Below are 27,922 nucleotides of genomic sequence, written 5' to 3'. Positions count from 1 at the left end.
TAAATATTCTTTTCCAATAATAGTATTTCCATTCATACAAAATTAAAGACAAAATCTAATATCTATCTGTAATTAATATTACTTTTTATTTAAAAAAAGCAAGGTAAATGTGTGAAAATGCATCGTGGTATGTCGGAGGAAAAATATAATAGAATTATTAAATAACAGTAAATACGAGCACTTACGTGTCAAAGCATAATGAAATCTGACTTTACCGAACGGTGGTCATCATTTTATGTCTCACATCAACGGCCCAGATCAGTCCACACAGAGATCCTCATCACCTATAAAACTACTTCTCCGTCGTGTCATCATTTCCAGTTTTAATAGAAACGAAGCCCAAAAAGAGAGAAAGAAGAAGAAATACTCGAGAAAATTCTCACATAGGGTTTTGATTTTTCGAGCAATCTTCTTTCTCCGTCACCTAATCTCACGCGATCTCGCTCCGATCCCACTCGCTTACATGATCGTATTCTAGGGCGACCTCTGATTCGCCTGTCGTCGTTTTCGCCGTCCCTCCCCGCCGGAATCATGATCTCCGTGCAGGGCGACCAACACCCGCACAACCGCCACCACTACCACCACCAGCCGCAGCTTCCTGGCTCCGCCGACACTACTCGGCCGCAGTTCACCGGGGATCGCGTCGAGCCCTTCTCCGTTAAGCAGGAACCCGCGTCGCTCACCCTTTTACCGTTACGCGGTCATGATTCTAACGAAGGTTTTTTGGATTTTAATTTTTTATTTAATCTATATTCACTGAACATCCAGCTCTTTATTGATTTTGTGTTGGCGCCTTTTACCCTTTTTTGGACTATGTTTTTGAGTTTTTGTTTTTGCATTCGGGCTTCATTTTCTTTGTTGTTATTGATTTAGTTAATTCAGCTGGAATCGGATTCTTCAGGAGGTTTTACACTTGTACATTATATTTGTTCTTGCTTCATCTACATCATGATTAGGGTTTGACACGAAACTCTTCAATGGGAGTATTTTGTATTGTACTTTTCGGTGTTGTATTTCCTCTGTTGTTGGCTCTTTGTTCTTTAGTTGGTAGTTGCGAGTGCTTGGAGAAAAGTCACGATTTTTACTACTGACCGCTTCCATGCTTCCAGAGGCTTCCATGAAATAATTTTGTCTGATTATTTGGAAAAAATTTGACCTTGACGCAGTCGATGAAGATATGCACTTGTCTCTTGCACATCAAATGTACAAGAGTGGCAATTATAAGCAAGCCCTAGAACACAGCAATACTGTCTACGAGAGAAATCAGCTCCGTACTGACAACTTACTACTCCTGGGTGCAATTTATTATCAGGTTTGTTCTTCTATTATTGTTGTTGCGTTGTCTGTCATTTATTGGATGATTTATTTATAATCGTCTCGTCGGTGCTGATTTCTTTTTCCTTTTCTACTGAACTCTGAACTAATGATACTATTTGCCGGCAGTTACATGATTTTGACATGTGTGTTGCAAAAAATGAAGAAGCACTTAGGATTGAGCCGCACTTTGCTGAGTGTTACGGGAATATGGCTAATGCCTGGAAGGTAAGTAACCTAATCCATGATTTCGGTGATGGAACTCACTATACTACCTCCGTGTGCAGTTGGCAGATTTCATACATTTTTCAGAATAAACAGAGCATTATTTTGTGCAGGAGAAAGGAAACATTGACCTTGCAATTCGCTACTATTTGATTGCAATTGAGGTTTGCATGCAATTCTCTACTAAAAACTATAGTTTGTATTGTTTCTGCTTTATTTTTTATTACGACTTCGAGTGTGGTAGTTCTGTACCCATGTTTCAAAAATATAATAGCCGTCATTTTTGTTCAGCAACTAAAAATCAAATTTTTGGTGTGGCGACATATTTTGTATTAATTTAATTGAATATTTTTGGTTGGCTATCTTAATTTTATATATGTATTTTTAAATGATTTAGTAATTCCCCTTCTCATTTGAGGCCAATTTTACTTTCTTGTATGTTCTTGTGCAATCCTTGATTAGTTTGTTTATCCTGTTGCCTCTTGATTTTGTTGTTGTAGCTCCGTCCCAATTTTGCTGATGCATGGTCAAATCTAGCTAGTGCATACATGCGAAAAGGAAGACTCAATGAAGCAGCCCAGTGCTGTCGTCAAGCACTTGCTATTAATCCTTTAATGGTATTTTTTTCTTGTTTGATGATCAGTAGCTTCTCATGCTATAAGTAGAAAGCATAGAGTTTAACCTTCTACTGTTTCCTTGTGCACTTTTTTATCATGTGGTTTATGTAATTGCTTTCAATTGCACTGCAGGTTGATGCCCATAGCAACTTGGGTAATTTAATGAAAGCTCAAGGCTTGGTCCAAGAAGTAAGTCCTAACATTTGATATTGTTTAAATGGTGTTTTTGATTTTTGAGGTTTTCTACAACCAATTGGTTTATGAACTATTACTTCATATCTCATAGGAGATAAAGTCTTCTCTTAATCTTTCCGCCACACTGGAACATATTTGAAATTGGGTTTGTTGTACCACTTCCTTCCCTTTTGTAGCGAGTGCAGTTTCTCTCTAAAGAGGGATTGGGCTTCCTAGTTTTTGATGATACCCTACTTGATTACAAAGTATCAGTGATTCGCCATCTCGTTGGATTAGTCTTTGGGAGATTTGATTTTTTAAGACCTCTTCTGCCACTGTGCCAGTTACCCAGGTCTAGGTGTACCACATCTTACTGTCAGAGCTACTCTAGTTTCTTTACCCTAACATTGCTTCTTGGGTTAGATGATTATCTAATGGATTCCCTGGGGAGAGTGACAGCGTTAGTTATTCTTTGGGTCATAACCATCTTCCATTTTCTGTCCAGTCAGTTAAAAGTAGTAAAAATAGATGTGTACTGGTCTGGAAGCAATGAACACTCCTTCAATGCTTAGTATTTTGTACCCTAAATCTTTTCTTTCATTTTAGATACTGATTTAAATAATTCGTGCATGGAACTGTGTTCAAATCCACAGTTCGATACAGATGTCAAGTTGTTGTCTTCAAGCCTCGACTCAGATGATGGTTCTAGTTGTAACTTCCATCTCCAAGACTGCAAATAGTCAGAATCTAACATTTTTTGCAGGCCTACAGTTGTTATCTTGAGGCATTGCGCATTCAACCCACCTTTGCTATTGCATGGTCAAATCTTGCTGGTCTGTTCATGGAGTCTGGTGATTTCAACAGAGCCCTTCAGTATTACAAGGCATGTCTCTTTCCTACATTTTGAGTGAACTTCTTGTACTCGTGATAGAAGCTAGTGGCGCATGGCATTGTCTTATTAATTTTTGTTGAGCTTGCTTGTGATGCTTCATTTCTCATTATTAAATGGTGCTTACTGGAAGTTTTTCTATATCATACATATGTTCTATGCTTTTATCATTTTTAAATTAGTGCTTTTTGATTCGTGCTTGTGAGGTTCTGATGTATTTATATTTAGAATTGCCTCTGACGCTGCCCAGACATTTCTGTCACACTATGATTTATATGTTCTCTACATTTTTTCCCGAAAAAAATTTCAGGAAGCAGTTAAATTAAAACCTTCCTTCCCTGATGCATATCTGAACCTTGGGAATGTTTACAAGGTATGATGTTAAGCATGATTGGTTGAATTGGATTAGTACTTGTTGGAAACTTAAATTTTTTTTTTCCCTATGTCAAGCTTCAGGGATGTCTCAATTTTTCTCTCTTTTATATCAGGCTTTAGGGATGTCTCAAGAAGCTATTGCGTGTTATCAGCATGCTCTTCAGACACGACCAAACTATGGCATGGCTTATGGTAGGTTCTGTTTTTTTCTTCTCTACTGTTTGCTGCTAATTTATTTTCTTTGTACAATATCATTGGAAAGACTTTTGGTATAATGAAGATCGAAAACAACTCTCATTCAATTACCTTAAAAGTCTGGTTTTGGTCTTCTGAGTGTTAATATATGATGGCCTTGATTCAAGAGGGTTTGTTTTGGTGCTGCAACCAGTCATGTTATGTCAAATCAATCAATCCTTTAGAAACTTATAATCAGTTTTTTAACCATTGAACAACTGGAATAGTATTACTTAACTGATGGACTATCTATCTATTTCTAAAATCACTATCAATAATTTGTTGTGAAAGATCATTGATATAATGTATGGCATAATTGGTTGATATATTTTTCTGTTTATAGAAAATAACAATTCAAATGTTGTAGGACAGTGAATGGATGATTGTCCCATATGCAGATATCTATTTGCCCAATGGCATATCCAAGTTTCCTTTTTATTTTGTCAAATTATTTGGCTTTACAATTTCGGTTATAAGTACCCTACTTGCACTAATGACTTCAATTGGTGCACAGGAAATTTGGCCAGTATATATTATGAGCAAGGTCAACTGGACATGGCTATTCTACACTACAAGCAAGCCGTTGCATGTGACCCCAGATTTTTGGAAGCTTACAATAACTTGGTTGGTTTCTTCTTTTGTCATAGATAGTTTTGAAATGCTGAATGCGTATATGTATTGCATGATATTTTATTTTATTTTCTTATAGGGTAATGCTCTAAAAGATGTTGGCAGAGTGGAGGAAGCAATCCAGTGCTATAATGTATTTTTTTTCTTATCTTGTTACCTCTTGTTACATTACATATGTAATATATTTCTAAAATCCCTACTAATGTACTTTATTTGTGGGATGAAGCAATGTCTTACATTACAGCCTAACCACCCACAAGCATTGACCAATCTTGGAAATATCTACATGGAATGGTATGTGATCCTCTTGTATCATATTAATGGTAGTAATTTGTATTACATGTTAGAATGATTTTTCTTGGTTAAAATTCTGTGATGCAGGAACATGGTAGCTGCTGCCGCTTCATACTATAAAGCTACACTTAATGTAACAACTGGATTGTCTGCTCCTTATAACAACCTTGCCATAATCTATAAGCAGCAGGTAATGCATATGTGAAACATAGGTCATGCATGCATACTCGTATGAGTAATTATTAACACAGTGGGATTAGATTCATGCTTGATAAAGGGAGAACAGTAAGCTTTTTGCAAAAACATTGTTGATGACTGTACCAGTTCTGGCAGTTTTCTCATTCAACGTCATATTATTGTAGGGGAATTATTTAGATGCCATATCATGCTACAATGAAGTCCTCCGCATTGATCCCTTGGCAGCTGACGGGCTAGTAAATAGAGGCAATACATACAAGGAGATTGGCAGAGTTACTGATGCTATCCAGGATTATATACGTGCCATTGCTGTCAGGCCAACCATGGCTGAAGCCCATGCAAATTTGGCTTCTGCTTATAAAGATAGGTATACTAATTTTTTGGTTTTGCCTTCTTGGGTGGTGAAGCCCGCCATATAGTCTTCAATTGAGAAAATAAGGCAATTTGTTATCTTAGATACTCAGTCACATTAAAATTGAACCTGGAATTTGCATTCTTCGGGGATTATTTTTCTTATTCTCCTTTTACTCTACTTGGATGCATTAGTAGTCATAAGGTTCTTGTGTTGTCTAGGCTCTATATCCTTCCATTGCCCATGGAGAACCTGTCTGTGGCTTGTGTATAGTTGATCCCTAAATATTCGGTCATTGCTTTAAGCTAATCTGAATTATGTCTCCTTATTTCAGTGGACATGTAGAGGCTGCTGTAAAGAGCTACAAGCAGGCTCTGATTCTGCGTCCTGATTTCCCCGAAGCAACTTGCAATCTACTACATACACTTCAGGTTTTGTTCATTCACTATTATAATATGCATTAACTTTGGCAAGTTTCTTAGAGTACCTTTTTGATATAATCCTGTTGCATACAATTAAGTGGCTATTTCATTGACTGGCTATTTCATTGACTGGCTTCTGATAGATTATGTTGGTCCGGTCATGTGGTTGGAATGAATATAATAGGTAGTATTGTCTCCTTTATGTTACCTGATTAGACTCATTTTTTGTTTTGGATGAGCTTTTCAGTATAATTGATTTGACTCATGATTTGAATGATGCACTATATGTTGTAATGCACCAATGTTCTTTCTCATTGTTGTTTAACTTTTTATCTTTAGCATTACCTTGTGATATCACTACCCTTTCTCACATGCCAAAAAGGAACTAAGATGTTTTTCCTCCGTCTGATGGTGTGTATTTACATGCCATTGTTCTGTGGTCTGCTTTTCACAATGCTTTGCTCTTCTAGTTCATGGGCACATGTTGGTAGTAGTATTAAATTTTTTTAATGTAGTATGTAATTTCTTTTGTCATCAATCTGTATAATCTTTTGTCATATTTCAGTGTGTCTGCTGTTGGGAGGATCGTGATAAAATGTTCAAGGAAGTTGAAGGGATAATCAGGAGGCAGATTAATGTCCGTAGTAGTCAATACTCTGTTTTACTTATCTTTACAAGCATACTTGTTTGAGTATCCTTCAATTATCATTCTTTCTGTTCTTCAGATGTCCGTTCTTCCTAGTGTCCAGCCTTTCCATGCAATAGCATATCCACTTGACCCAATGCTTGCTCTGGAAATTAGGTATGAATGTTACTGTTCACCGGAGGCACAACCAATTAAAAAATATCAAGTGCTCTATTCAGTACATATAGTATGTCCTTCCCTTTCTTTGCAGCCGGAAATATGCTGCACACTGCTCTGTAATTGCATCTCGTTTTGCTCTTCCTGCATTCACCCATCCTGCTCCTATTCCAATCAAGCGGGAAGGAGGATATGAAAGACTGAGGCTTGGGTATGTCATCACTTTGTAGCTGAACTTACTGTTCGTGTACCAAAATGTTTTTTGTTTTAATTTTAACTATGGGAAACATGTGGGTTGCAGGTATGTGAGTAGTGACTTCGGTAATCACCCGTTGTCACATCTCATGGGATCTGTTTTTGGTATGCACAACAGGAAGAATGTTGAGGTATTTAATGTGGTTTTCTTTAGCCTATTTGTCTATTAAGTTTTATTCTTTATGCTCTCAATGTACTATCTATCTATCTATCTATACAGGTATTCTGCTATGCATTGAGTGCAAATGATGGTACTGAATGGAGGCAACGTATTCAGTCTGAAGCAGAGCACTTTGTGGATGTGTCTGCCATGTCATCTGATTCAATAGCAAAAATGATCAACGAGGATAAGATACATATTCTTGTCAACCTCAATGGTTATACAAAGGTAGGGACTGACAAAGTTGTAACAAATTGTTGGCTTATACTCTTTTACTACTTGGTGTTGTGACTGACCCTTTTTCCTGTGTTGGAACTGTAATTGGATCCTTGCCTTGCACGATGTTACTCTCGTTATTTTTCAGGGTGCCAGAAATGAGATATTTGCTATGCAACCTGCACCAATTCAAGTTTCATATATGGGATTTCCTGGAACAACTGGGGCTACTTATATAGATTACTTGGTCACTGATGAGGTGAGATACTAGATAAAAAAGAGAAAATGAGTTTTTATCAACTCGCTCATGTTACATGCATCCTTATTTCTTATTAATTTTCTTTGCAGTTTGTTTCTCCACTACGATATGCACACATTTATTCTGAGAAGATTGTCCATCTCCCCCATTGCTACTTTGTAAATGATTATAAACAGGTAAGTTTTTTTTACTAACATTTAATGTAGAGCTTTTGTTTAATTCAGTGTTGTATGTTTTTGTATGCATCGTATTAAGTGTCTTTGTCCTGCATGTTTTGTTTATTCAGAAAAATCAGGATGTGTTAGATCCAAACTGCCCGCACAAACGATCAGATTATGGTCTACCAGAGGACAAATTTATATTTGCATGCTTCAATCAACTTTACAAAATGGATCCTGAAATATTTAATACATGGTAATTTCAGGATGCTCTCTATTGTTTGTTGATATGAAATCTAATGCCCCTCAATTATGTCCCATTCTTGTCTCCTATTTTTCCAAAATTTGGCAGCTTATTCTTTTCATGTTTGACATTGCTTATTTTAGGTGCAATATTCTTAAACGGGTACCCAACAGTGCACTCTGGCTCCTGAGATTTCCAGCAGCTGGAGAAATGAGACTAAGAGCATGTATGTGTTCTCGAACGGGCAGGAGATCTTTTCAAATTTTTTGTTATCTTTTTTGTATGTTTTTCTAATTCATGAACCACTTTCAGATGCTGCTGCACAAGGGGTACAGCCAGATCAAATTATTTTTACAGATGTTGCAATGAAGAACGAACACATTAGACGGAGCTCTTTAGCTGACTTATTCCTTGACACGTAATTATTGGCCCTTACTTGGAGTTGTTTGCTTATGTTGTTCTATTATTCGTCTTATGAGTGTGAACTGTACACTTTTAGGCCTTTATGCAATGCGCATACGACAGGAACAGATATACTGTGGGCGGGTTTGCCGATGGTTACTCTGCCTCTTGAGAAAATGGCTACTAGAGTTGCTGGGTCACTCTGCCTTGCCACTGGACTGGGGGAGGAGATGATTGTGAGCAGGTCAGCACTTTCAAGTTTGTGTTTTTGTTCAGTGTGGTCGTGTCATACTTCCCAGGCTTTTCAAATACCACGTCTTCCTGAACTTTTCAGAAGATCAGGCAGTTCCAATATGCTTATGCCTCTTGACAATTATTTTTGCTAACTTGCTGCTTTTCAACTTTTGTGGAACCGTGTATAGCATGAAAGAGTATGAAGAAAGAGCAGTATCCTTGGCTCTGAATCGACCGAAGCTTCAAGCTCTTACTTCTAAGCTTAAAGCTGCACGCATGACGTGCCCTCTGTTTGACACAACCCGCTGGGTGAGTGGAGATTATATTCAGACTATACAATCTATATGGTCTTTTCATTGTATGTACAGTTCTCTAAGCTGATCTTGAATCTTACAGGTGAGGAATCTTGAGAGATCATATTTTAAAATGTGGAATCTGCATTGCTCTGGTCAACGCCCTCAGCATTTCAAGGTCACTGAAAATGATCTCGAATGCCCTTACGACAGATAGATATAGGAATTAGACGGGAATGTAGATAAGAAAATTTAAGAGAGTCGTATAGAAGCTACCCACATTGTGGAGACGTAGTTCACTCAAATATGTTGTGGGTTTAGTTACTCATTGAAGATGTATTACCTTGTATTAGTAAAAGGAAAATTTGTGACATACTTGGTCTGTTGAGGTATTAAGAGTCTAAAAGAGTAAAACAATGTGACTTATTTTTATTTATAGCAAAATGTTTGCCTTTGGAGGTCTGCCCTTCTCTATCTGGTGGATGAGGAATTTGGTAATTAATTTAATTTCCGAGTAATTTTAGACGTCATTAATAGAGATGTCTTGTTTGGACATGAGATTTATTTAAGTGTTGAAACATAAAAATTCTGAGATTTCTTTTTGAGGTTGACGTATTTAATATATAAAATGAGCTTATTTTATCGGATTCATGTTCGAAATCGAGATTTCATTGGAGCTTTCTAAAAGTGAAGATTACTGTAAAGCACCATATACGGATGAAACGGCCGCAAAATAATTCTCCGCTAAGCGGTTGTAGGGTTGGGCTTTCGTCCCTTTCTTCTTCGAAAGAGAGGTTTCTTTCTGCACCTCCAAGCTTTTTCTTTTCAAACTTTTCTAAATACCTAAATTATCTTTTTAATTTTTTTTCTTTTATAATTTATCTTAACCATCAACGTTTACTGTGATACTTTTCTTTTAGCTGCACTTCCTTCCTCCTTTCTATTGCTTTTGTCTTCACCCTACCCCCTGCACCACCATGATTCTTCGCTACCTTTCTTTTTTAGCTCTCTTCTTTGAAGGTACATTCATTTACATTTCTTTACTTATATTTGTTTGCAATTCTTATTTGTTTGTAAAATGTTTAGTATATTATATTTGTTTACAATTCTTCACTTATATTTGTTTGTAAATGTTTAATATACAGTAGAAGAACCTAAAAAATTAGGAATTTAGGATATAAGGTTATGATGCATTTGAATAAATAGAATTAATCGAATTACGAAATCAAGTTGAAATATTACTGCATTTAGATTGTTAATCATATTTTAAAATTATATATGACGAATTAATATGTAGAATATGTGTATTTTTATTTTTATAATGAACAGACGCCAATAAAGTTTGACAAAAAGAAATATTTATAAATGTTCTGGTTAGGATTTCCAAAAAGGTTAGCTCAATTAACAAAGGGAAAAGATTCGAATAATATTCCTCTTAGAATCTCAAATATGGAAAATCATTTCACTATCCAATGCCATATGGCCATATGTTAAATTGTTGACGTCAAGCAGAGAGACTTTAAACTATGTTAATCCCTGAAGAAAGTGATATGATTTTAGGATTTTGAGGTTGATGGATGCTTCCAGAACATTTATTATTAATTTATTAACAAGAACATGTTCTTTTACATATACAGCCACTACGAATCAAGCAAGTAAATATATACCGACTTCAAATTTAAAAGATCAATATTTTTCAGTTCAAAACCCTCATTTTTTATTTATGAATAAACTTTCATAAAGTGTTAAAAATAAAGAAGAGCAGCGTCGTTACCGTCTTTTATTGGTGTATTAAGGTTGAAATGCACACAAAACAGCTTTGTTACAGACATAATATATAGCTACATGCATTTTATTTAATACTGTTGTAACTGATTGAGAGACTTTTGCATGAAAAGCTACACATTTAGAAAATCATTTATGTAAGGTCCGAGGAAGGTAAGATAACGATAGTGGTTCATTTTCCCACACTCTAGCTATTGTTGTACCAGAATTGCCTCTGAAGGTAGTCGATAATCTTTACGTCAACTTGAAAAGCTTTGGCGAGAACATCATCGGAGATGGGAGGTTTAGATCCAAAGACAGCATTTGCAATAGTGATAACACCCGGGTTTTGGCTACTAAGAGCAGCAATGGCCACAGCATTTCCATAACCAACGTTTTGCTGGAAGTGAATCAGACCGATGGGAAAAACAAACACATCACCTTTGTTCAACACTTTGGTGAATAACCTGTTGTCGTTCTGGTTGGACGCGACAAAGCCAACGTAAAGGGTACCTTCCAAGACTACAAGAATCTCTGTTCCTCGAGGGTGAGTGTGGGGAGGGTTCAAACCCTTGGGTGCAAAATCTATGCGAGCCAACGATATGCCAAGTGTGTTCAAACCTAATATTTCATTAACAGTCACTGCTGTCACCTTTGAACCTAACGGGTTAGCAGTGTCACCGGCTCCCAACCCACGATAGAAGAAATCGTCAGCATTAGCAAGCTTTGGATCCTTGCAAAATTTTCCATTCACGAACACTGCACATTAAACAAAATCACCAAATAACAAACTTTTATACATAGACATGTGCAGATTATTCTTCACACAAAAAAGCTACAAAATTTATGTATGTATGTATATATATATATTATTGTATATTTATATATATATATATATACCGCCATATATACCACCGGTTTTGGTATCATTGATAGCCACACAGAAGTCTTGCAGAGGGCTTGGATCATAAGCAAAGGCAACGGAGGATGCCAAAGCCAATAGAACTACAAGGAACTGAACAACCTTCATTTTTGTTCGTAACTTGTAATTAGTGTGAAATGTAAGAGAGTGTTTGTGAGAGTTGATGATTTTGCAGCATGGGAAGCTAGGTATTTATAGGACGAGGCAATTTATGTGTATTTTACAGATTTCAGGATTAGATAAGTATTTGATTGGTTGAAACATTCTTAATGACTAGTTTGTCAAATATCTTTGATTAGGTCGTGAGCTAAAAAAGATAAAATATTATAGATTAATATGCTCCATGACAAGTTCAGTATGTACGTATCCACTACCTGTGCTTGAAATATTAGTTTTCTAATGGGAGCTGGTGAATCAGAGACTCAGAGTTGTTGGTTTTCAGAGGCGGCTACAATTTTCTCAGTATTTCTATCATTTTCTCAGCATTTATGTAAAAATTGAATATTGATACGATGATACAAGTTTACAAAAATTTGATATACGTATATAATTAAAATAATTATATAAAAAGTAAGCTTTTGTATTTTTAAGAAAAAATAAAAGGTAAAGAAAGATAATATCAAATAAACCTAAAAAATTTGTCAGTATCAAAATACTTTTTTTATAAAACGTGCATAAGACCTTAACTAGTGCTACACCTCATTGGTTTTATTTGTTTTTGTGCCAGAGTCTTTAATTGGTCATTCATGTTACCATTCAGATATGGTCTGGAGTAAGTGGGGGATAATGGAAATTTTTATAAGGCAAAAATTTCATTAATTTATCTGGTCACAAAGTCTCTGATCTCTATCCGTGAAGTAACTAAGTTGCTTCCTTGATTTTTGTTAATTTTCTCACACCACTCAAGGATTTCAAACGCATAAGTGTTTGAAGATGACTTACATAAGTGTTTCAAACGCATAAGATATTTGATTTTGTACAAAGAGTAATTATTACACTTTCGTTTTTCACCAAATCATTTATTATGTATTTATCTGGCTTTTTTTTTCGGACAACTTTTTAACAATAAATTACATGTTATTATTTTGTTGATCAGTTTGTAAAAAAGTTATTAAAAAGATATATTTTTTTCTACCCATATTCATATATTCACATTAAAGAATATGATATGATAGGACTTGCACCGAAAAGAAGAGTTGTTACAAAGCAGGTAATTAAGAAGTTTGATGACAATGACATTAAAACTAATTATGAATCGTAATTTTTAGAAATTTGGAATATCCCCATTGAAAGATTGTGATCGTTCTCCAACCTCCTAATTTCCTATTGAAAAATCACATAAACATAGCGTGTTTTTATTTATCTTTATCCTATTTGACAAATATACGCACTTTCAAGCAGTCGGTAGTTTGACAAACCAAATGTGTTTTTTTTTACTGTATTGGATGCCTTAATGCAAAATGGTCTAATGTATATCTTCTTTAGTATTTTATTTGTACTCAACAACTTATTAATGATAATGTAAGTTAAGTTCTCAAAACATGACGTACATAGTTATCTTTTTGAGAGATTAAGACGGAGATAATGGAGGTAATGATGGTGGCATGGATAGTGGAAATCACGATTCCAAATAACTGTTGTTTTAACGTCTGGCCAGGGAGAATTAGGATTTAAGACGATGAAAAGGTGATGAACGAACGTTGAGGTGTTTTTGGGCCACATACGTGAATGGGCCAGTGCATTTTATGTTTTGGGCCCAAAATCCTTTCTGAGGACCAGTCTCATATCAGGGAATCAGGGAGTTTCTTCCAACATCCCATATTTTTTAAAATTCCAATTATACCTCTGCTTAAATTATAGTTCGGATTGTGTCAGATTATACAGTCTGAAATTCAAAAATTAATTTTATACATTTCGAATTATAAATTTACATTTTACATTATACAATTTGTAATACAAATTTATCTTTAGAATTATACAATTCATAATACAAATTTAAAAACCAATTAATAATGTAAATTTCATTTTGACTTGTATAATCTATAATACAATTTTACAATATAAATTATATAATCAGTAATGTAAATTACATTCTAAATCATATAATATGTAATGTTAATTTAGAATATGAATTGCATAATTCACAATGCTTGTAATGTTGATGGGTACCTACCAAATGAAAACAAAACCAAAAGAGGATGTGGAAGAAGAAGATGGGGGTGGAGGTGAAAGAAGAAGATTGGGTGGAGGTGTAGATGGAGGCAGAAGTATGGAGGTGTGGGAGAGAGAGAAAATGACAAGGGCAAATATGTCATTTTGTTTTACTTATGAAACTGGAGAAATAAAACATGGAGTGCAGGAGAAATTCTGCTCATTTTGAATATATTATGGGCCAGAATTCTAAATAAAAGGCCCAGGTCCTTTAAACTGAACACTCAGTTGAATTTGAAGAAGTCCCTGGAAGGAGAGTGTGAAGGTGAAGATAGTTTTGAGGAAGAAGATCGATGAATAATCCTTCGAATAACAGCCCTAGTCTTTCTTCAACGCTATCATCTCTGAAAAACCTAATCGCTCTCTCAAATCACGTTCTCTCTGTAACACCATCTCCGGCAACCCTAAACACTAACCTAATACAATGCCCTTTCAGTCCACACCATCTGATTCCTCCACACTCGCTCTTCCACCACCACCTTCGTTGCCCTTCCTCCCCGCGCCCTCTTCCCGATCTCACTCACTCTCTCACTTACCCCCATACCCTCCACAACTCTCCCTCTGATCAACTCTCTTTCTACCTCCATTCCCTCTCCAACTTCTTCTACCGCGATTGCCCCGCCGTCGTTTCTTTCTCCCCTGCGGACGCCCTCACCACAACCACCACACTCACGCTTCCCGCCTTTTTATCTCTCGAATGCGCTGATACAGATACCCATTCCAACCTAAACCCACTGTCTCACCACGCGCAAATTCTTCCCTCTCACTACTTCTCCGTCGCGCGTGAACTCGATGCCTGGAACGATTTTCCTACCACCTTCTCCAACTCCGTTCTTCGCGCTATTTTAGGTCTCGGAATAGCCAATGAACATCACTTAACGGATTGGATAATAGCGAATTCACCTAGATACGGCGTCGTTGTTGACACTGCTATGCAGCAGCATATGTTTTTGTTATGCTGTTTGTGTCTCAAGTCGATTATCAGAGAAGCTTCCGTTTCCACGGAACGCCAAAATTCGCACGTAATTTGCCCCGTTTCGAACCAGGCTTTGACGTGGCTGGCGTATCAGGTCTCGATCCTTTACGGTGCAGCGAACGGGAAAGGTTTTGTTCTCAATTTCCTGAAGCAATGTATCACGGTTGGTGCGTCTGTTCTGTTGTTATCTCCTTTAGAAGACCGAGCTGCTTCGAAGCACGAGTCTCAGAATTTAGGTAAAGAGAGTGTGGACACTAAGGATGTCAAACCTGCTGCACCAGGTGGCGAAAAGAAAATTTCCATACTGAATAGGAAGATATTTGTGTCCCAAGTTGCAGCGGCTGTTGCGGCATTGCACGAGCGATCTTTGTTTGAACAGAAAATTAAGGGATTTTGGTTTTCTCAGAAGCCAAGTAACTATCAACTGTATGTTGTATTTCCTCTTCAAAATTTGAGCATTTTTTTCTGTCATAAATGCTTCTTTGGTGTGAAAACTATGAAGTATGAGTTGTGTCTTTTGTATTGTTATGATCATTTACAATAAAAAAATTGGGGATTTTGCGAGCTTATTCTGAATTATATGGAGCTTTATTTGTGCAGGGTCGCTGAGCATTCTTATTTGTCTGAGAAAGCAAACCAAGAGCGTGAAAAACGCCCTGATTATAGACCTATAATTGATCACGATGGCATACATAGGCCTCAATCATCTAACCGGGTACTTTTAATATTGTTGGTAGAAGAAGTTCTGTTTTGGTATTGCGTTCTTTGGTTTGCCTTAATAGACAGGTTTTACTTCTTTTTTCACATTTTAGTACTTAGGGAACTAGATTTCTTATATCTGAAGGCATTACTCCGTGGCTCTTGGTCATGGAATATCCTAGGTTCACCAGGAGAAGAAATAGACTCTGTTCAATCCACATTCTATCTATTTTTCCTACTCATGCGTTTATGAGCATGGGAACAAGTTCTTATAAATTTGTGCCCAAGTTCCTGTTATGTAGAAGACTGTTTCTTTGAGGAAACATTTTTTATCTTTTTGTTGTTTTGCATTTTCAAAACTTTATGTAGGAAATAGTGTAACAGAAAACGTCAATAGGAAATTGTCTTAATTGTTTGCCATTTAATATAAACTTCTTATTAAATCAGGAAAGAAATGAAAATAAGGTGGCATTTTTATAGTTAAACACCTGTACATACAGCCCCTAACCCATCCCAGCCATGGAAGCGGAATATTATATTGTCTTTCATTGTACCTGTTATTGAGCATGATTTCTATTGATATCAATTGTAGGAATCATCTAAAGAAAAGACCCGAGAGGAGTTGCTAGCTGAAGAAAGGGATTACAAACGTCGAAGAATGTCTTATCGTGGCAAGAAGGCAAATCAATCACCTTTACAGGTTAGAAGTACTGCACTAGTTGTTGAAGTTTTCTGCTTATATTGTTGAATCATAGTAATTTCATGTACTTGATCTTGGTTTCATTTTCCAAATGCTCCGTTTCTGTATTGTGGTCTTGTAATCATCCTATAATTATTATATTTGGTAGCTTGGTGAAACTGTTCTATCAGAGTTGTTGCATACTTGTTTTGGCTTATATGTCTTATAACACCAGTTAAGAATAAATTATATGAAGAGAGATTTTCATTTTTTTTAATTTAATTCTTTTATTTTAGCTAATCTACTTAATTTTAAATTCTTTCTGGAAGGTGATGAGGTACATGATAGAGGATTTCATGGAGCAAATCAAGCGGGCTGGGGGTTTTGAGAGCCCTGTGAAGATGGCTGAAGATAGTGGATTGTTTCCATTTAAGCCTCCTGGCGATGACATTTTTATGGAAGCCAATAATTCAAGAAGAGCTAGTTCCGACTCACCTGCAGTGAGAACAAGCAACCCACATTATTCTCAGCAACAATCACAGTCTAGCTGTTGTGATGAAAGCAATAAATTGGACGTTTCATTTTCTAGAGATTACAAACAATTCAAACATGAGCATCATCGAAGTCATTATTACCGAGATGATCAAGGGAATGCTGAACGAGGAAAAGATCATAGAGACCGGCCTTCTTCAAGCCATGAAAGACACTCAAGACATAGTCGATCACCTGAGCATAGTAGTCGTCAGAACGAATATGGTTCCTACTCAAATAGAAAGAAGCATGATCACTCATCTAGATCGAGGGATAGGTGGAAGAATGACACTCACAGGAGTCATATTTCAGATTCTTTCCCAAATAAGACATTTTCAGATCGATATGATCCTTCAGAATCTCTTGATATATGTGATGATGATATATCCTCTGATGCCAAATATATCAAGTCCGATAAATTTTATGATAACGAACATTATTAGGATTGTCTTGGTCAGAACTGTGAAGATACTACACCTCTTGTGGCCTGTGGGTAAGTTATGCTACTTATGTTTCCTCTTTAGATGTTGTATGTATGTAAATTTGAATGTGAATTGCTACTTTTGACGTACTTTTTTTGCATAAATTTGCAGTAATAACTTACCAAGCTTCGGCGATTTTGTCAATGTATCCTCCTTTGTATCCTTAATTCTGAAAGTACATTTATTTAAGCTAGCTTTACTCGGACTGGTTTATTGTTGGTGGTGGTGGCTGTTATCACTGTTGTGTTTTTATTTTTCCTCGATGGAAAAAGCATGAAAATGGAAATTATGTCATCCACATTAGAATTCATTACATAAGATTTTTTTCACTAGTTTTACTTATCTCATGGTTGTTTTTTCAGTACATTGTATTGTGTGCGGCTATGTGGCAGTGCTAGGAAAAATGAACAGTTTGGATAATGCTTTACTTAGGATATTGATTCATTTAACTACTACTAGAGAAACTATATAGTTTATATTATCTAACAGGCATCTGAAATTTTATCTTCTCTTTTTGGTGTATATTTTTATCGTTTATTTTGTGTTTAACAAAGAAGTGATTGGAATTGGATTCTGTCTGAACTTGAGCTATTTTTTGTTTTAACAACTTCCCTGTGTTCTCTCTCCATCATTTGTTCCTAACCTTAGCATAGAATATGGCAAGGTTAGTGAAGGTTTTCATTATTGAGGCTTTTATTTTTGTGAGAAAATTTGTTGAATATTTTTGCATTATTGAGATCGAAATGCCTTTGTCTCGGCTAATTTCTCATGCTTTGATTCCAGACCAGCTGAAAGCAACAGAATCTTTCACTCTCTTCCTGAATTCCCTCTGCCCTTTTTAGATACTTGCTGATTTATTCAATGGGTTTCATAGGTTTCTTCATTACTTATTAGAAGAACCCAGCTATGGTCCTGTGTCTGCGGTCAATGTTTGCATCTGTCCAGATATCTGAAGGTAATTATACCAAGAGTGAGGGTGGATGAGGGAAAGAAAATATGTCAATGGTGTTGTTTGCATCTTACTGTAAATGGTAACTATCTCTGTTCTATCTGTTTATTCAATTTATTGTTGCAAAGAGGGCTCCTCTGTCCTGAGCGGCCTTATTTATGTCAAAAGATGGATTTTATTTTCCAAATTTCAAATTTTAAGAACAACGTTGATAATTTGATTTTTTTTTGTCCATTTATTGTTTGCTTTCAAACAATTCCGAATATGTTGGTTGCTGGGTACGTGAAGAATGAATATTGGAAATGTTGCCTTCATCCCCGCTCGATTTCACGGGAAAATACGGGCTAACACATCAATTGATATTTTGGGTACGGCTAAGGCAAAAGGACAAAGGAAAATAAACTTCATCTTTTGCTGTGTCTAGTTTCACCGGTCTCTTAATAATGGATTATCAGCACATTCTAGGAGGGATTAGCGCTTGTATATTCTGCAAGTCAAGGCCTTTTCTACATTTTTGTTACAAAAATATTGAATGGAAATATAAAACCTTGATATGGGATTTTACCTATTCCAGATTTTAAAGGTCTATTTTTTATCATAGAAAAATGATCTGATTTGAAATTTAAAAGGAGTGTAGCCTAAGAAGAAATGAAGAAAAGGTCACCTTTTGAAGTTAAATACATCTAAAATGTAGAATTGTCATTTGAGTGTTTAGTTTATGACTCTGATTTCTTTTAAAATCAAGTCTTATATTTTTAGTCCACTTAACAGGAGTGTTTTTTTAGAAGCTTCAGCCTCCAAATTCTCACCTAGAATGGGTTCACGCAGGGCTAAGGTAAAATTAGTCCTTCAAACCTAAATTAGTTTACTTTTAATATATTTTCGAAATAATATAACTAAATAAAAATTTATAGAAAATTTGTTTTGTTTTACGAAAAGAGAAAATGATACCCAGTTCATGACTGGAACTCAAACATTTAGAACCTTAGACTTTCATCTGACGACGTAAATTGTAGTCACACAATAAAAGTATACATTGATCATAAAGTAAAAAAGGAAAACTAAAGCATTGCCTTGCACTATTAATATATTTATCAATTACTTGTTATATTAAGATATTTAGTTTTAATTATCTTTACATGGTAATTTAGAAAAATAAAACATAACAAAATATTTATGATAGTTTTTTATGTTAAATATAGCAAAATATAAAAGTCTCGGTCATTTACCTATTATATTAATAAATTATTTTTTAAGTTAGTTTAATTTGTCGTAGTTATCCTATTTAGGGTGTGAATAATTTTTCAAGACTTAATTGAAAATTTAAAATATAATACGCAAAAGTAGGAGAACTTTTAAGCCAAAATTTATATCGTGAAAATGCAAAACTATAATTAGACGTGATACTTGTAAACTATAATTAGACGTGATACTTGTACAGTTTAATTAAATGCGGAAAGGGAAAAGAATATGAAACAATAAATTTAGTCTTTATAAGTGAATATTTGGAAATTCTCAGACAAATATATTCCAATATAATTTAAGTATTGACGTTCCATTTTATTAATAATTGTCGTAAAAGAAATAATTTAAAAATATTGAAAATTGAATATCAAAATTGAAAATAATTTTTTTTTAAGTATAAGCATCTTCAGGTTTGTTTCCTGATGTATCTTCTACAACGTACTTTTCAAATTTTTTAGAACCAAGGATAGTTCCATTATACATCTTGAAAATTGGTGAATAATTATCAACAACATAATTGAAACTTCGACAATAATGTTAACATACTTTGAAATATGAACATAATGAGATCTATTCTATACATATTTTTAGTTGAGGATAAACAGAATCTAAGACATAACAAATATTGGATTTATAAATTGATTAAAATAATATTAATAATCTTTCGTAAAATTTAAATTTCTGAAAACACAAATGTCCCATATATAATATATATTTTTAAATAATTATATATATAGAGAGAGTTTTGCTAACCTATGTAAGCTTTTAATAAGTATACCAAGTTTTAATAAACAAAAAAATTGTCATTCATAAAAAAACACTTTAAACATAGGTGTATTTTAATCATTTTTATTTTTAATTTAAAATAAAAAATAAAAAAAATCAGAAACACCTAGTTAAATCTAACTCATCTTTCTCGCTTATCCAATTTGTTTCGTTCTCATCTCCATCCTCTGTCTTCCCCCACATACAACAACCCCCGTGACACTGTAATTTGTTACTCGTGCTATGTTCGTTTATTTGTTTGTCATTTTAATAATAAAATAATTGATTATGTTGATGTTGATTTTTTATTGGAGGCTATGTTATATGTTTTTCATTCTTATTGTTATTAAATTTCGTTTTTTAATTTTAGAAGCTCCATAGAAGTTCGATATTTTGACTATTATGTGTTCTCTCTTGTTTACTGGCTTCCTTTATGTGTTTTGCTTAATATTTGAATGACGAAATAATTGATATGCTTTGAGTTAAAATCATGTTGATTTGCAGGATGAAGAATCATTATTGATGTGAAAAATCATTACTCATGTTTATTTTATTTTATTATATATTTAGGTGTGAATTAGTAATTGACCTGATGTGTTTTTTTAGAGATAATGATTCAACATCTGAAGATGATGAAATTGAAGAGATCATGATGAACCTTTGACTGAAGGCGAAAATATCACTCTTTACATAGGCAAATTGTTTAATAGTGACACCGATATTTACCATTTCTATTGTTTATTTGCAAAGACTTGTGATTTTTCAATTAGATGGAGTCATAATTAAAAACAGAACAAGAATAACATTAAATATATATATATATATATATATATATATATATATATATATATATATATATATATATATATATATATAAGAGTTTATTAGTAACCGAGCAACTATTGTTAAAAAAAAAAGGTACCGAAATAGAAAAACAAAGGAAATGAAAAAGTTCAAAATGTAATTGTAGTGTAAAATTGTTGATAACTTAAAAGAACATTTAGTTTCGAGGAAAAATGGATGGTTATATAATTATTGTTAAAAGCTTGTTGCTCGGTAATATAATTTATAGGCTATATAGGTTTGAATGTGCAAGTGATTTAGAACGACAACGAGACTTGATGGTTGAATCTTTCATGTAAGTGAGATTATGCGAGAATAATAAAATAAATGATGAACAAAATGAAGAGTGAAGGTAATAATTGATTACTATAGATGTTTTGGTTCGAAAGAGGTTGTGATAAATTAAGTTTGATACGAGGTATAGATGAAGATTATAAAAAAGGTAAACAATGATATAGAACTGTATAACGCGTCTTCCAGTAGTAACTCAATTTTTCTTAACCTACTAATTGGAGAGAACAATTTTTTTATTAGTTTTTAACCAGTAATTATATTTACTGACAGAAGATTTTGTTAATTATCTATACTGTTAATAAAGTTTTAATAAATATATTAATATTTGCAACTCTGCGTTCATGCTATCTTTCTTTGTTATCGGTTGTTTGGGTGATTATGCTGAACATAAAAAGTGTATGATAAAGTCTTAGTCATGAAAGGAGGTCTAAACATTTAAAAGGGGTGACTGGTTAGTTGAGCAAATGAGATGAGCATGACTTTTACAATTATATTTCATATTCTCTGTTTATGTTTTTCATAATCATAAAATCTATAAATATATATATATATATATATATATATATATATATATATATATTCTATTTCAGTTACATGATCTATTTAAGTTATTTAAATTTTTTAGCTACTAAACAATAATTATTAAAAAAAAAATTACGTTAATTGTATTAAAAAAATTAATGAAATGACAAATACATAGTAAATAAATATTTTGAAATTTCAATTTAGTCACTAAAATTTTTTTCATCCCAAAATCAGTTTATCAATTAAATTTTTTTATAATCAATTCAATCACAAAAATAAAAATATACTCGCTTTTTTATTATTAAATTAAAAAAATAATCAGATTACAAACCTGAATAATACAAATCCAGATTAAAGAAACTACTATATGATTACTATGCTCAAAAGCCTTCTTTAACACTACCCTTTCTTAGTGAAACATGTTCTTGATGCGTGACAATGAAGAAAAAAAAAACCTGTGCAGTGATCAATATAACTGGGTGATCAAGTGACTACGACAACTATACTTTTGATCCATTCCTTTACCTTTTGCTTCAGCTATCTCCTTAATTTGCTAGAAATGATCAATTCCTTTAACTTTTGCTTCAGCTCTTTCCTTTAAAAATGAGAATTTGCTAGAAATGATCAATCCCTCTAACTTTTGCATCAGCTCTCTCCTTTAAAAATGAAAAATGAAAATTTGTTAAAAGGAAAGGGTGGTGAAGACAAGTGTATTCTAAACAAAGTTTAATCTTGGATTTTATATGGTTTTTATACGTTTATAATAAATCAATTATTTAGTAAAATAATCACATCATATATTATAAATTATATAGTTATATTCCATGTTATTAATTATATTTCATCTATATTATATATTCAACATATTATTTTTTATTTAATATTTAAGTCATTTAAAAAAATATTACAATTTTTTAAGTACATGAAATATTTTTAAACACTTATATTACATATATATAATTATTTAAATATATATATATATATATATATATATATATATATATATATTATATGGGACATTTGTGTTTTTAGTGAAAGATTATTTTAATTAATTTATAAATTTAATATTTTTTATGACTTAAATTCTGGTTATCCCCTCAAATAAAAATATCTATAGAATAGATATGATTATGGTTTTTCTATCACGTCTTAAATTTAATAGTGGAAGTTGTGCTGTTGATAATTATTGACCAATAAAACTAAACTTATGAATATAACAATTAATTGATAAAGATATTAATAGTGTATGTTTGAGTTCTAAGTCTTGAACTTGGTTATCATTTTCTCTTCTCCAAAAAAAAAAAAACAAATTTTCTACCATATTTATTTTAGTTGAATTATTTGAATTTGAATGTATAATCAATTCATTTTCCTATAATTTTGTAATTCTTTAAATATTTAATTTTTCAGTTTAACTGCCGAATGTAATTTTGCTAACATACTTTTTTTTTTGGGTAGATTAAGTTACTGTAAAAACAAAAGTGCGGCTAAAATAAAAATTGGAATTTTTTTTTATTATTAAAAAGAAAAACAAAGAAAGCGTTGAATCCTTATTCTATTTGTGCTTATTACTATGCCCAGCACTGCCCACCTAGTCCTAACCTTAATTCTCATGTAAGTCAGTTGGGAGTAAGATGTAATAACATAATATTTAATACATTTTTAATATTTAATGTAAAATTGTATACAATACTATATTATCATAAAACATAATATTATTTTGTGTTTAATGATTTCTTTCATAACATTTATCTAATGAAAATTAGGACTTACCATAAAAATAATTTACATTTTAGTTTTTCAAAGTTATATAAGTCATTTCTTTAAAAAGAAAAATTTATCGTTCAATTCCTCTCTAATACCAATACATAACTCATCCGAGAGTACAGCTAAATGAGGAAGGAGATGAAAGGAATCCATCAATGTTAATAACTTATTTTTGTAAACATTAATTTATGTTTCTATAATATATTATTAGTAGCTCGTAATATTTTTGTTTTGAAGCTTCAGTAATGTGAAAAGGTTAACTGATAGGGTCATCCCCAACCTCAACATGTAATATGTTAGAGTGGACCATCATAGTTATAGTTACTTCACTCAACAAGTACAATTATAACTTCTTCAACTACCCTAATTATATATTATATTAATTTTCATAAATATACATGAAATATACAATCATTTTATTTTGATATGGCTATTAATGTAATTCATTATTTATTTTATTTATCAAATAAACATAATAAATAAAAGAACGATAATGTACGTAAAATTTGAAAAACGAGGTGTTTATTTTTCTCTCTCTTGTACTTTTCGAGGTGTTGAAATCCTTTCTCTGTTTTTTTGGAAACGTAGAGATCCAAGTTTAGTATTATGGCGCTTCTAGAACGTTGAAGTACGATGATGTTATTGATGTCGGATCCATACCTAGGTTTACGTTGAAGAGCTCATGGAGGAATATAGCGCTGTTGAAGTCATCACGAGACGGAAGCATAGTTATGAAGGATCCGGTGAAGGGAGTTGGAGATGAGAAGAGAGAGGAAAACAAAACCGAAACTACATGTTCGAGGTGATTTCCTAGTGTGGCAAGAGCATTTGAAAAAACTGGTGCGAGCTAAACTACAGTAACTTGATTAATCTAAATGTATGAATATTGTGGTCCACCATAGCCCACCTAGTTCCATGGTTCATTGTGTTGTCATGGCTAAGAAAAGATGTTTGCTTGGTGAAAGTGACAATAGATGGTACGAGTAGTTAATGCATGAATGCATGATCCCAGCAAAACCAAGAGCATCATTCCAATATAAGAGACACCACACAACCGCCACCAATTGCAACGTCTGCATTCACTCTTAGTATTAATTAACGTTAGACACTCACATTCACTCACTCCACGTGCAACACGTATCAGAATCATCCTAATCTCACTTCATCCAATGAATTAGGAAACTATATATAATATTCCCCTCAAAAACATAAATTTAAAAAACCAAAATACATTCACCCCTTAATCCCATATTAAAAACCAACAAGCATCACTGTCATACACATTCTCCCTTCTCTCTCCAAAATTCTCCTTCCAATCACAGCGTTCGAGATTCATTCGCAGCAATTCTAGCTTAGCAGTTCTCGTGACACGAAAGCTGTACAAAACACTTGGAAATGAACCCCATAATTTTCTTCTACAAAACCATAGTAAATTAAGTCAAGAAAAATTTAGTATACAGAATAAGTACTACACAAACATGGCATTAACATTAATAAGAAAAAAGAGAGTTTGATGAGACACCCGTTTGTTGGAAGTGTGGAGGAGTTCGGGAGGGATCTTGTAGAGATCTTCGTCAACGGGTTTGGGAGTTCGCCGAACGGTGTCCTCTTGTTGCACCTGCATATGCTTCCTTCTTCGGTTTGGCTTCCTTGACTGTTCCTTGACTACGTACGCTTTTCCTTTACCATGCGGGCACCTCCTTCCCTTGTTCCTAGTTTCCTGTACCACAGTCACAAATTAAGTCAACTCAAACATCCTCAAAAAACGGTTTCATGGTTTGTCCATAAAGCAAAAAATGTCATGAACCGTCACAATTATGATCATGCATGAAGTTGAGGAAGTAATTAAGGAAACCTGTTTGGTATGATTTCGAAGGGGGCGAGGAGGTTTGTTGTGGAGACGAGTTTCGGCGGAGGAGGAGGTGTAACGAAGCGGACGGGGCTGTGTTGCACACTCGAAATAGCGAGTGATTGGAAAGTCATTGGTTAAATCCCAGTTCCCAAACTCCGGAATGTGTGCGTCTGTCTTCCATTCCTATCACCATGAACAGGTAATCATTAGTTAGAACCATGAGTAGTGACTAAAAAGGAAGGTGTGTGAAAGCAAAGAAGCTTACATCCATTTGTGGAGGTGTGTGAAACGAAAGGCAGAAAGAAAGTTGAGAGCAAAAAGGTTAGATAAAGTGGGGAAGGAGGGTTTCCTAATAAACCTCAGACAGTTTGGTGTCTGAAAAGCGAGAGGTGAAGGGAAGGAGTGGAATAATGGTAAAAGCCTTTTTACACGGTTGAACTATGATTATGACAGAGAATGAAGGGTGCAGTGTGAGGGTGCCAGAAGTGGTGACCATAACCATGTCTATGTAATAAAGGGCCTGCCCAGGGCACTGCCGTCACAGACCATTTTTCTTTTACCACGAATCAGTTTCAACACAGACAGACGTCACTTTATTTATATATATTAATAATAGTAAGAAGATGGTTGTTGTTGTTGTTATTCTATGGTGGTAGTTGCTTTTAGTTCTGCAAAGTGTGGTGGTTGATGTTGAGTGAAGGGGCCAATTGAATGAGAAGCAGCAAAGTACAGGTATGGGAAAGGGACCCTCCATGGCCTTCTTATTCCTTTTCCCATTCCTACCTAATGGCTAGAAAAACCAGGCATTTAGTGAAAGAGCAAGTGCTGCAGAAAAGTGGGTGTGTCACTGTGCACAAGTATGACCAATCTGAAAAAGCTTGGAATTTGAATGTTTATTGTTGCTGCCAAACTGTCACTGTTCACTCTGTCTTCTCCTCACTTATTGCACTTAAATTTGCCTTTTGCCATGTATGTGTTTATCAGTTTATCTGCCAAATAATAATAAAAGTTGGCAAACTTTTTCAATGGGACCCAAGACACCATTGATATGATTTCATTCAGGAAATGCCCGATCTCATCCTTTAACACCGCTTCGTCATGTCAATTACCTCTTCTATTGTACCTTTCAATTCTTGGAACAAAGCAAGGTTTTCGTTCTCTATTTTACTTTATGCATTAAGTGGATCTTACCATTTCTTTCATCTGATAACAGCAACTCTTGTTTCACAATTTGCAACTTTAAAAGTTATTAAACAAGAGTTTGTAAATAATATAACCAAATCTTCATATTTTATTAGAATTAATTCGCATAAGTACGCAAAAACGTATGATCCAAAGTAAATTTAAACGCCTAAACTTGCTAAAACATTTACACCTCTAATGCCTAATAAAATTACTTTACTCAAACCCCATGTTGGAAATGTTCTTATTCATTGGAAAGGTGGAAATGTGCACAATAAAGTAATGGTCCATAGTTTCGGGGCTTTTTGTTCAAATTCGTCGTATCTTTTAAAAAAGTTCAGTAAAATCTCATATTCCCTTAAATCGATTCAAAATGGTCTTCTTGACTTACGGCATTAAAAACATAAGGGTGCAATTGCTTCCATAGTCAAAAGTGAATGATATGTACAGTTTTGCAATAAGTAACACGTTTGATTATTTTAAGGTGTAAATTTTAAAAATAAAATTGAATGATGTGGAAAAAGTTTAACTTAGGGTTAAATAAAATTACAATTAGGTTAGAATCCATTCGCGATTTGGGATTCAAGAATTTGATGAAAGTGATCTTCAATTTGGGTTCATGGTTCGTTGAAGGTGCAATTGGAAGAATCCCGCCTGCGAGCAACCCATTTCAGCATTCATAATCTCTCTTTCTTCATTCATTTTTCAATTCAACCACAACAAAAGAGAGAAGGAAACATATCACACCCACCTCCATCTTCTTTGCGTAAGGCCACTACAACACCACCTTCACCCAAGACTGCACTTTTCTCGCCTCGTCTTGCACCGTTATGTTTTTAACGCCGTAAACCAAAAGGACCATTTTGAATCGTTTTTAACGAAGTATGGAGCCTTACTGAACTTTTTTAAAAGGTAAGACGACTTGAACAAAAAAACTCAAAACTAGGAACCAAATAATGTATTAAACCTAGATTAATTGATTCCTTCGTTGTTTTAAGTAAAGACTCCAAAACAGGATTAGTTCACTTAAATTTTTGTAAAATTATTTTATAAAATTGATATTATATCTTAAAAAATAGTTTATAGTTGAAAATTATATTTTTTTAAACTAATTCAAATTTATCAGTAAAAATATTTTTTGGTATAATTATAAATATTACTTTTACATCTATAATATTAATACTATTTAGGGTTAAATATGTTTTTAGTCCCTAAACTATCAAACGATTTTGGTTTTCGTCCCTCTTCGAAAGGTTTGTTCAGTTTAGTCCTCTTAGTTTTGAAACTCTTATGTTTAGTCCTTAAAAAGTAATGGTGTTAAGGTTTCTTTGATGTGACAAACGATGAGCCCACGTGTGATGCCACGTTTCTCTTTTTTTTTCTCTTTTACTCTTCAACGGAGCAGGGCCCACCGCCTCCGACAGCCATCACCACATCGGCCTTCACTGGCGTTGCCTCAAGCAGCCTCCTGTCAGTAGAAGAAATCCAT

The 27,922-nt window shown here is 34.0% G+C and overlaps 4 protein-coding genes across 11 annotated transcripts; 2 read left to right on the top strand and 2 right to left on the bottom strand.

Moving 5' to 3' along the window:
- The first annotated feature begins 309 nt into the window (after nucleotides 1-309).
- LOC108323110 (probable UDP-N-acetylglucosamine--peptide N-acetylglucosaminyltransferase SEC) lies at nucleotides 310-9,209 on the top strand. 2 transcript variants are annotated; one of them, XM_052874204.1, is made up of 28 exons: nucleotides 310-700; nucleotides 1,167-1,312; nucleotides 1,444-1,542; nucleotides 1,653-1,703; nucleotides 2,040-2,156; nucleotides 2,289-2,345; nucleotides 3,094-3,213; nucleotides 3,530-3,592; nucleotides 3,708-3,786; nucleotides 4,343-4,452; nucleotides 4,538-4,591; nucleotides 4,685-4,752; nucleotides 4,840-4,942; nucleotides 5,115-5,317; nucleotides 5,637-5,733; nucleotides 6,290-6,361; nucleotides 6,450-6,526; nucleotides 6,621-6,737; nucleotides 6,828-6,912; nucleotides 7,002-7,169; nucleotides 7,306-7,416; nucleotides 7,506-7,592; nucleotides 7,703-7,830; nucleotides 7,962-8,044; nucleotides 8,131-8,236; nucleotides 8,318-8,464; nucleotides 8,643-8,763; nucleotides 8,851-9,209. In XM_052874204.1, exons 1-28 carry the CDS (start codon nucleotides 532-534, stop codon nucleotides 8,962-8,964), a joined length of 2,952 nt encoding a protein of 983 aa, XP_052730164.1. In that variant the 5' UTR covers nucleotides 310-531; the 3' UTR covers nucleotides 8,965-9,209. The 2 variants fall into 2 exon arrangements, with proteins under 2 accessions (XP_052730164.1, XP_017410946.1); XM_017555457.2 differs by having other exon boundaries at nucleotides 310-718.
- Nucleotides 9,210-10,492: 1,283 nt separating this feature from the next.
- LOC108323092 (germin-like protein subfamily 1 member 13) lies at nucleotides 10,493-11,909 on the bottom strand. 2 transcript variants are annotated; one of them, XM_017555436.2, is made up of 2 exons: nucleotides 11,412-11,909; nucleotides 10,493-11,270 (listed from the first exon to the last, which is right to left on the bottom strand). In XM_017555436.2, exons 1-2 carry the CDS (start codon nucleotides 11,539-11,541, stop codon nucleotides 10,720-10,722), a joined length of 681 nt encoding a protein of 226 aa, XP_017410925.1. In that variant the 5' UTR covers nucleotides 11,542-11,909; the 3' UTR covers nucleotides 10,493-10,719. The 2 variants fall into 2 exon arrangements, with proteins under 2 accessions (XP_017410925.1, XP_017410927.1); XM_017555438.2 differs by having other exon boundaries at nucleotides 11,424-11,907.
- Nucleotides 11,910-13,882: 1,973 nt separating this feature from the next.
- On the top strand, nucleotides 13,883-18,178 carry LOC108323129 (U11/U12 small nuclear ribonucleoprotein 48 kDa protein). Of its 6 annotated transcripts, none has more exons than XR_008247873.1 (6): nucleotides 13,883-15,046; nucleotides 15,221-15,335; nucleotides 15,912-16,019; nucleotides 16,328-17,022; nucleotides 17,123-17,156; nucleotides 17,886-18,178. XR_008247873.1 is itself a non-coding variant. In XM_017555491.1 (4 exons), exons 1-4 carry the CDS (start codon nucleotides 13,938-13,940, stop codon nucleotides 16,970-16,972), a joined length of 1,977 nt encoding a protein of 658 aa, XP_017410980.1. In that variant the 5' UTR covers nucleotides 13,883-13,937; the 3' UTR covers nucleotides 16,973-18,178. The 6 variants fall into 6 exon arrangements, 1 of the variants encoding a protein (XP_017410980.1); XR_008247872.1 differs by having other exon boundaries at nucleotides 17,795-18,178; XR_001831649.1 differs by lacking the exon at nucleotides 17,123-17,156.
- A 5,779-nt stretch (nucleotides 18,179-23,957) lies between these two features.
- LOC108323101 (uncharacterized) lies at nucleotides 23,958-25,806 on the bottom strand. The gene is made up of 4 exons (XM_017555445.2): nucleotides 25,517-25,806; nucleotides 25,255-25,434; nucleotides 24,922-25,119; nucleotides 23,958-24,814 (listed from the first exon to the last, which is right to left on the bottom strand). The coding sequence occupies exons 1-4, from the start codon at nucleotides 25,520-25,522 to the stop codon at nucleotides 24,752-24,754; spliced, it is 447 nt and encodes a 148-aa protein (XP_017410934.1). The 5' UTR covers nucleotides 25,523-25,806; the 3' UTR covers nucleotides 23,958-24,751.
- Between the last annotated feature and the right edge of the window lie 2,116 nt (nucleotides 25,807-27,922).

This window comes from Vigna angularis, chromosome 3 (assembly GCF_016808095.1).
Source record: "Vigna angularis cultivar LongXiaoDou No.4 chromosome 3, ASM1680809v1, whole genome shotgun sequence".
NCBI lineage: Eukaryota > Viridiplantae > Streptophyta > Magnoliopsida > Fabales > Fabaceae > Vigna > Vigna angularis.
This window is presented reverse-complemented; position numbering and strand designations above follow the sequence as displayed.

What these genes read in the sequence shown, in the direction of transcription:
- LOC108323110 (XM_017555457.2), top strand. Translation starts at nt 532, where the DNA reads ATGATCTCCGTGCAGGGCGACCAACACCCGCACAACCGCCACCACTAC. An exon ending in ACCTTGGGAATGTTTACAAG is followed by an intron (nt 3,593 to 3,707) that starts GTATGATGTTAA and finishes CTTTTATATCAG; the next exon opens with GCTTTAGGGATGTCTCAAGA. An exon ending in AAACTATGGCATGGCTTATG is followed by an intron (nt 3,787 to 4,342) that starts GTAGGTTCTGTT and finishes ATTGGTGCACAG; the next exon opens with GAAATTTGGCCAGTATATAT.
- LOC108323092 (XM_017555436.2), bottom strand. Translation starts at nt 11,541, where the DNA reads ATGAAGGTTGTTCAGTTCCTTGTAGTTCTATTGGCTTTGGCATCCTCC. An exon ending in AACCGGTGGTATATATGGCG is followed by an intron (nt 11,271 to 11,411) that starts GTATATATATAT and finishes TTTAATGTGCAG; the next exon opens with TGTTCGTGAATGGAAAATTT.
- LOC108323129 (XM_017555491.1), top strand. Translation starts at nt 13,938, where the DNA reads ATGAATAATCCTTCGAATAACAGCCCTAGTCTTTCTTCAACGCTATCA. An exon ending in AAGCCAAGTAACTATCAACT is followed by an intron (nt 15,047 to 15,220) that starts GTATGTTGTATT and finishes TTATTTGTGCAG; the next exon opens with GGTCGCTGAGCATTCTTATT. An exon ending in GGCCTCAATCATCTAACCGG is followed by an intron (nt 15,336 to 15,911) that starts GTACTTTTAATA and finishes TATCAATTGTAG; the next exon opens with GAATCATCTAAAGAAAAGAC.
- LOC108323101 (XM_017555445.2), bottom strand. An exon ending in TTCGAAATCATACCAAACAG is followed by an intron (nt 25,120 to 25,254) that starts GTTTCCTTAATT and finishes ACTGTGGTACAG; the next exon opens with GAAACTAGGAACAAGGGAAG. An exon ending in TCCACACTTCCAACAAACGG is followed by an intron (nt 24,815 to 24,921) that starts GTGTCTCATCAA and finishes ATGGTTTTGTAG; the next exon opens with AAGAAAATTATGGGGTTCAT.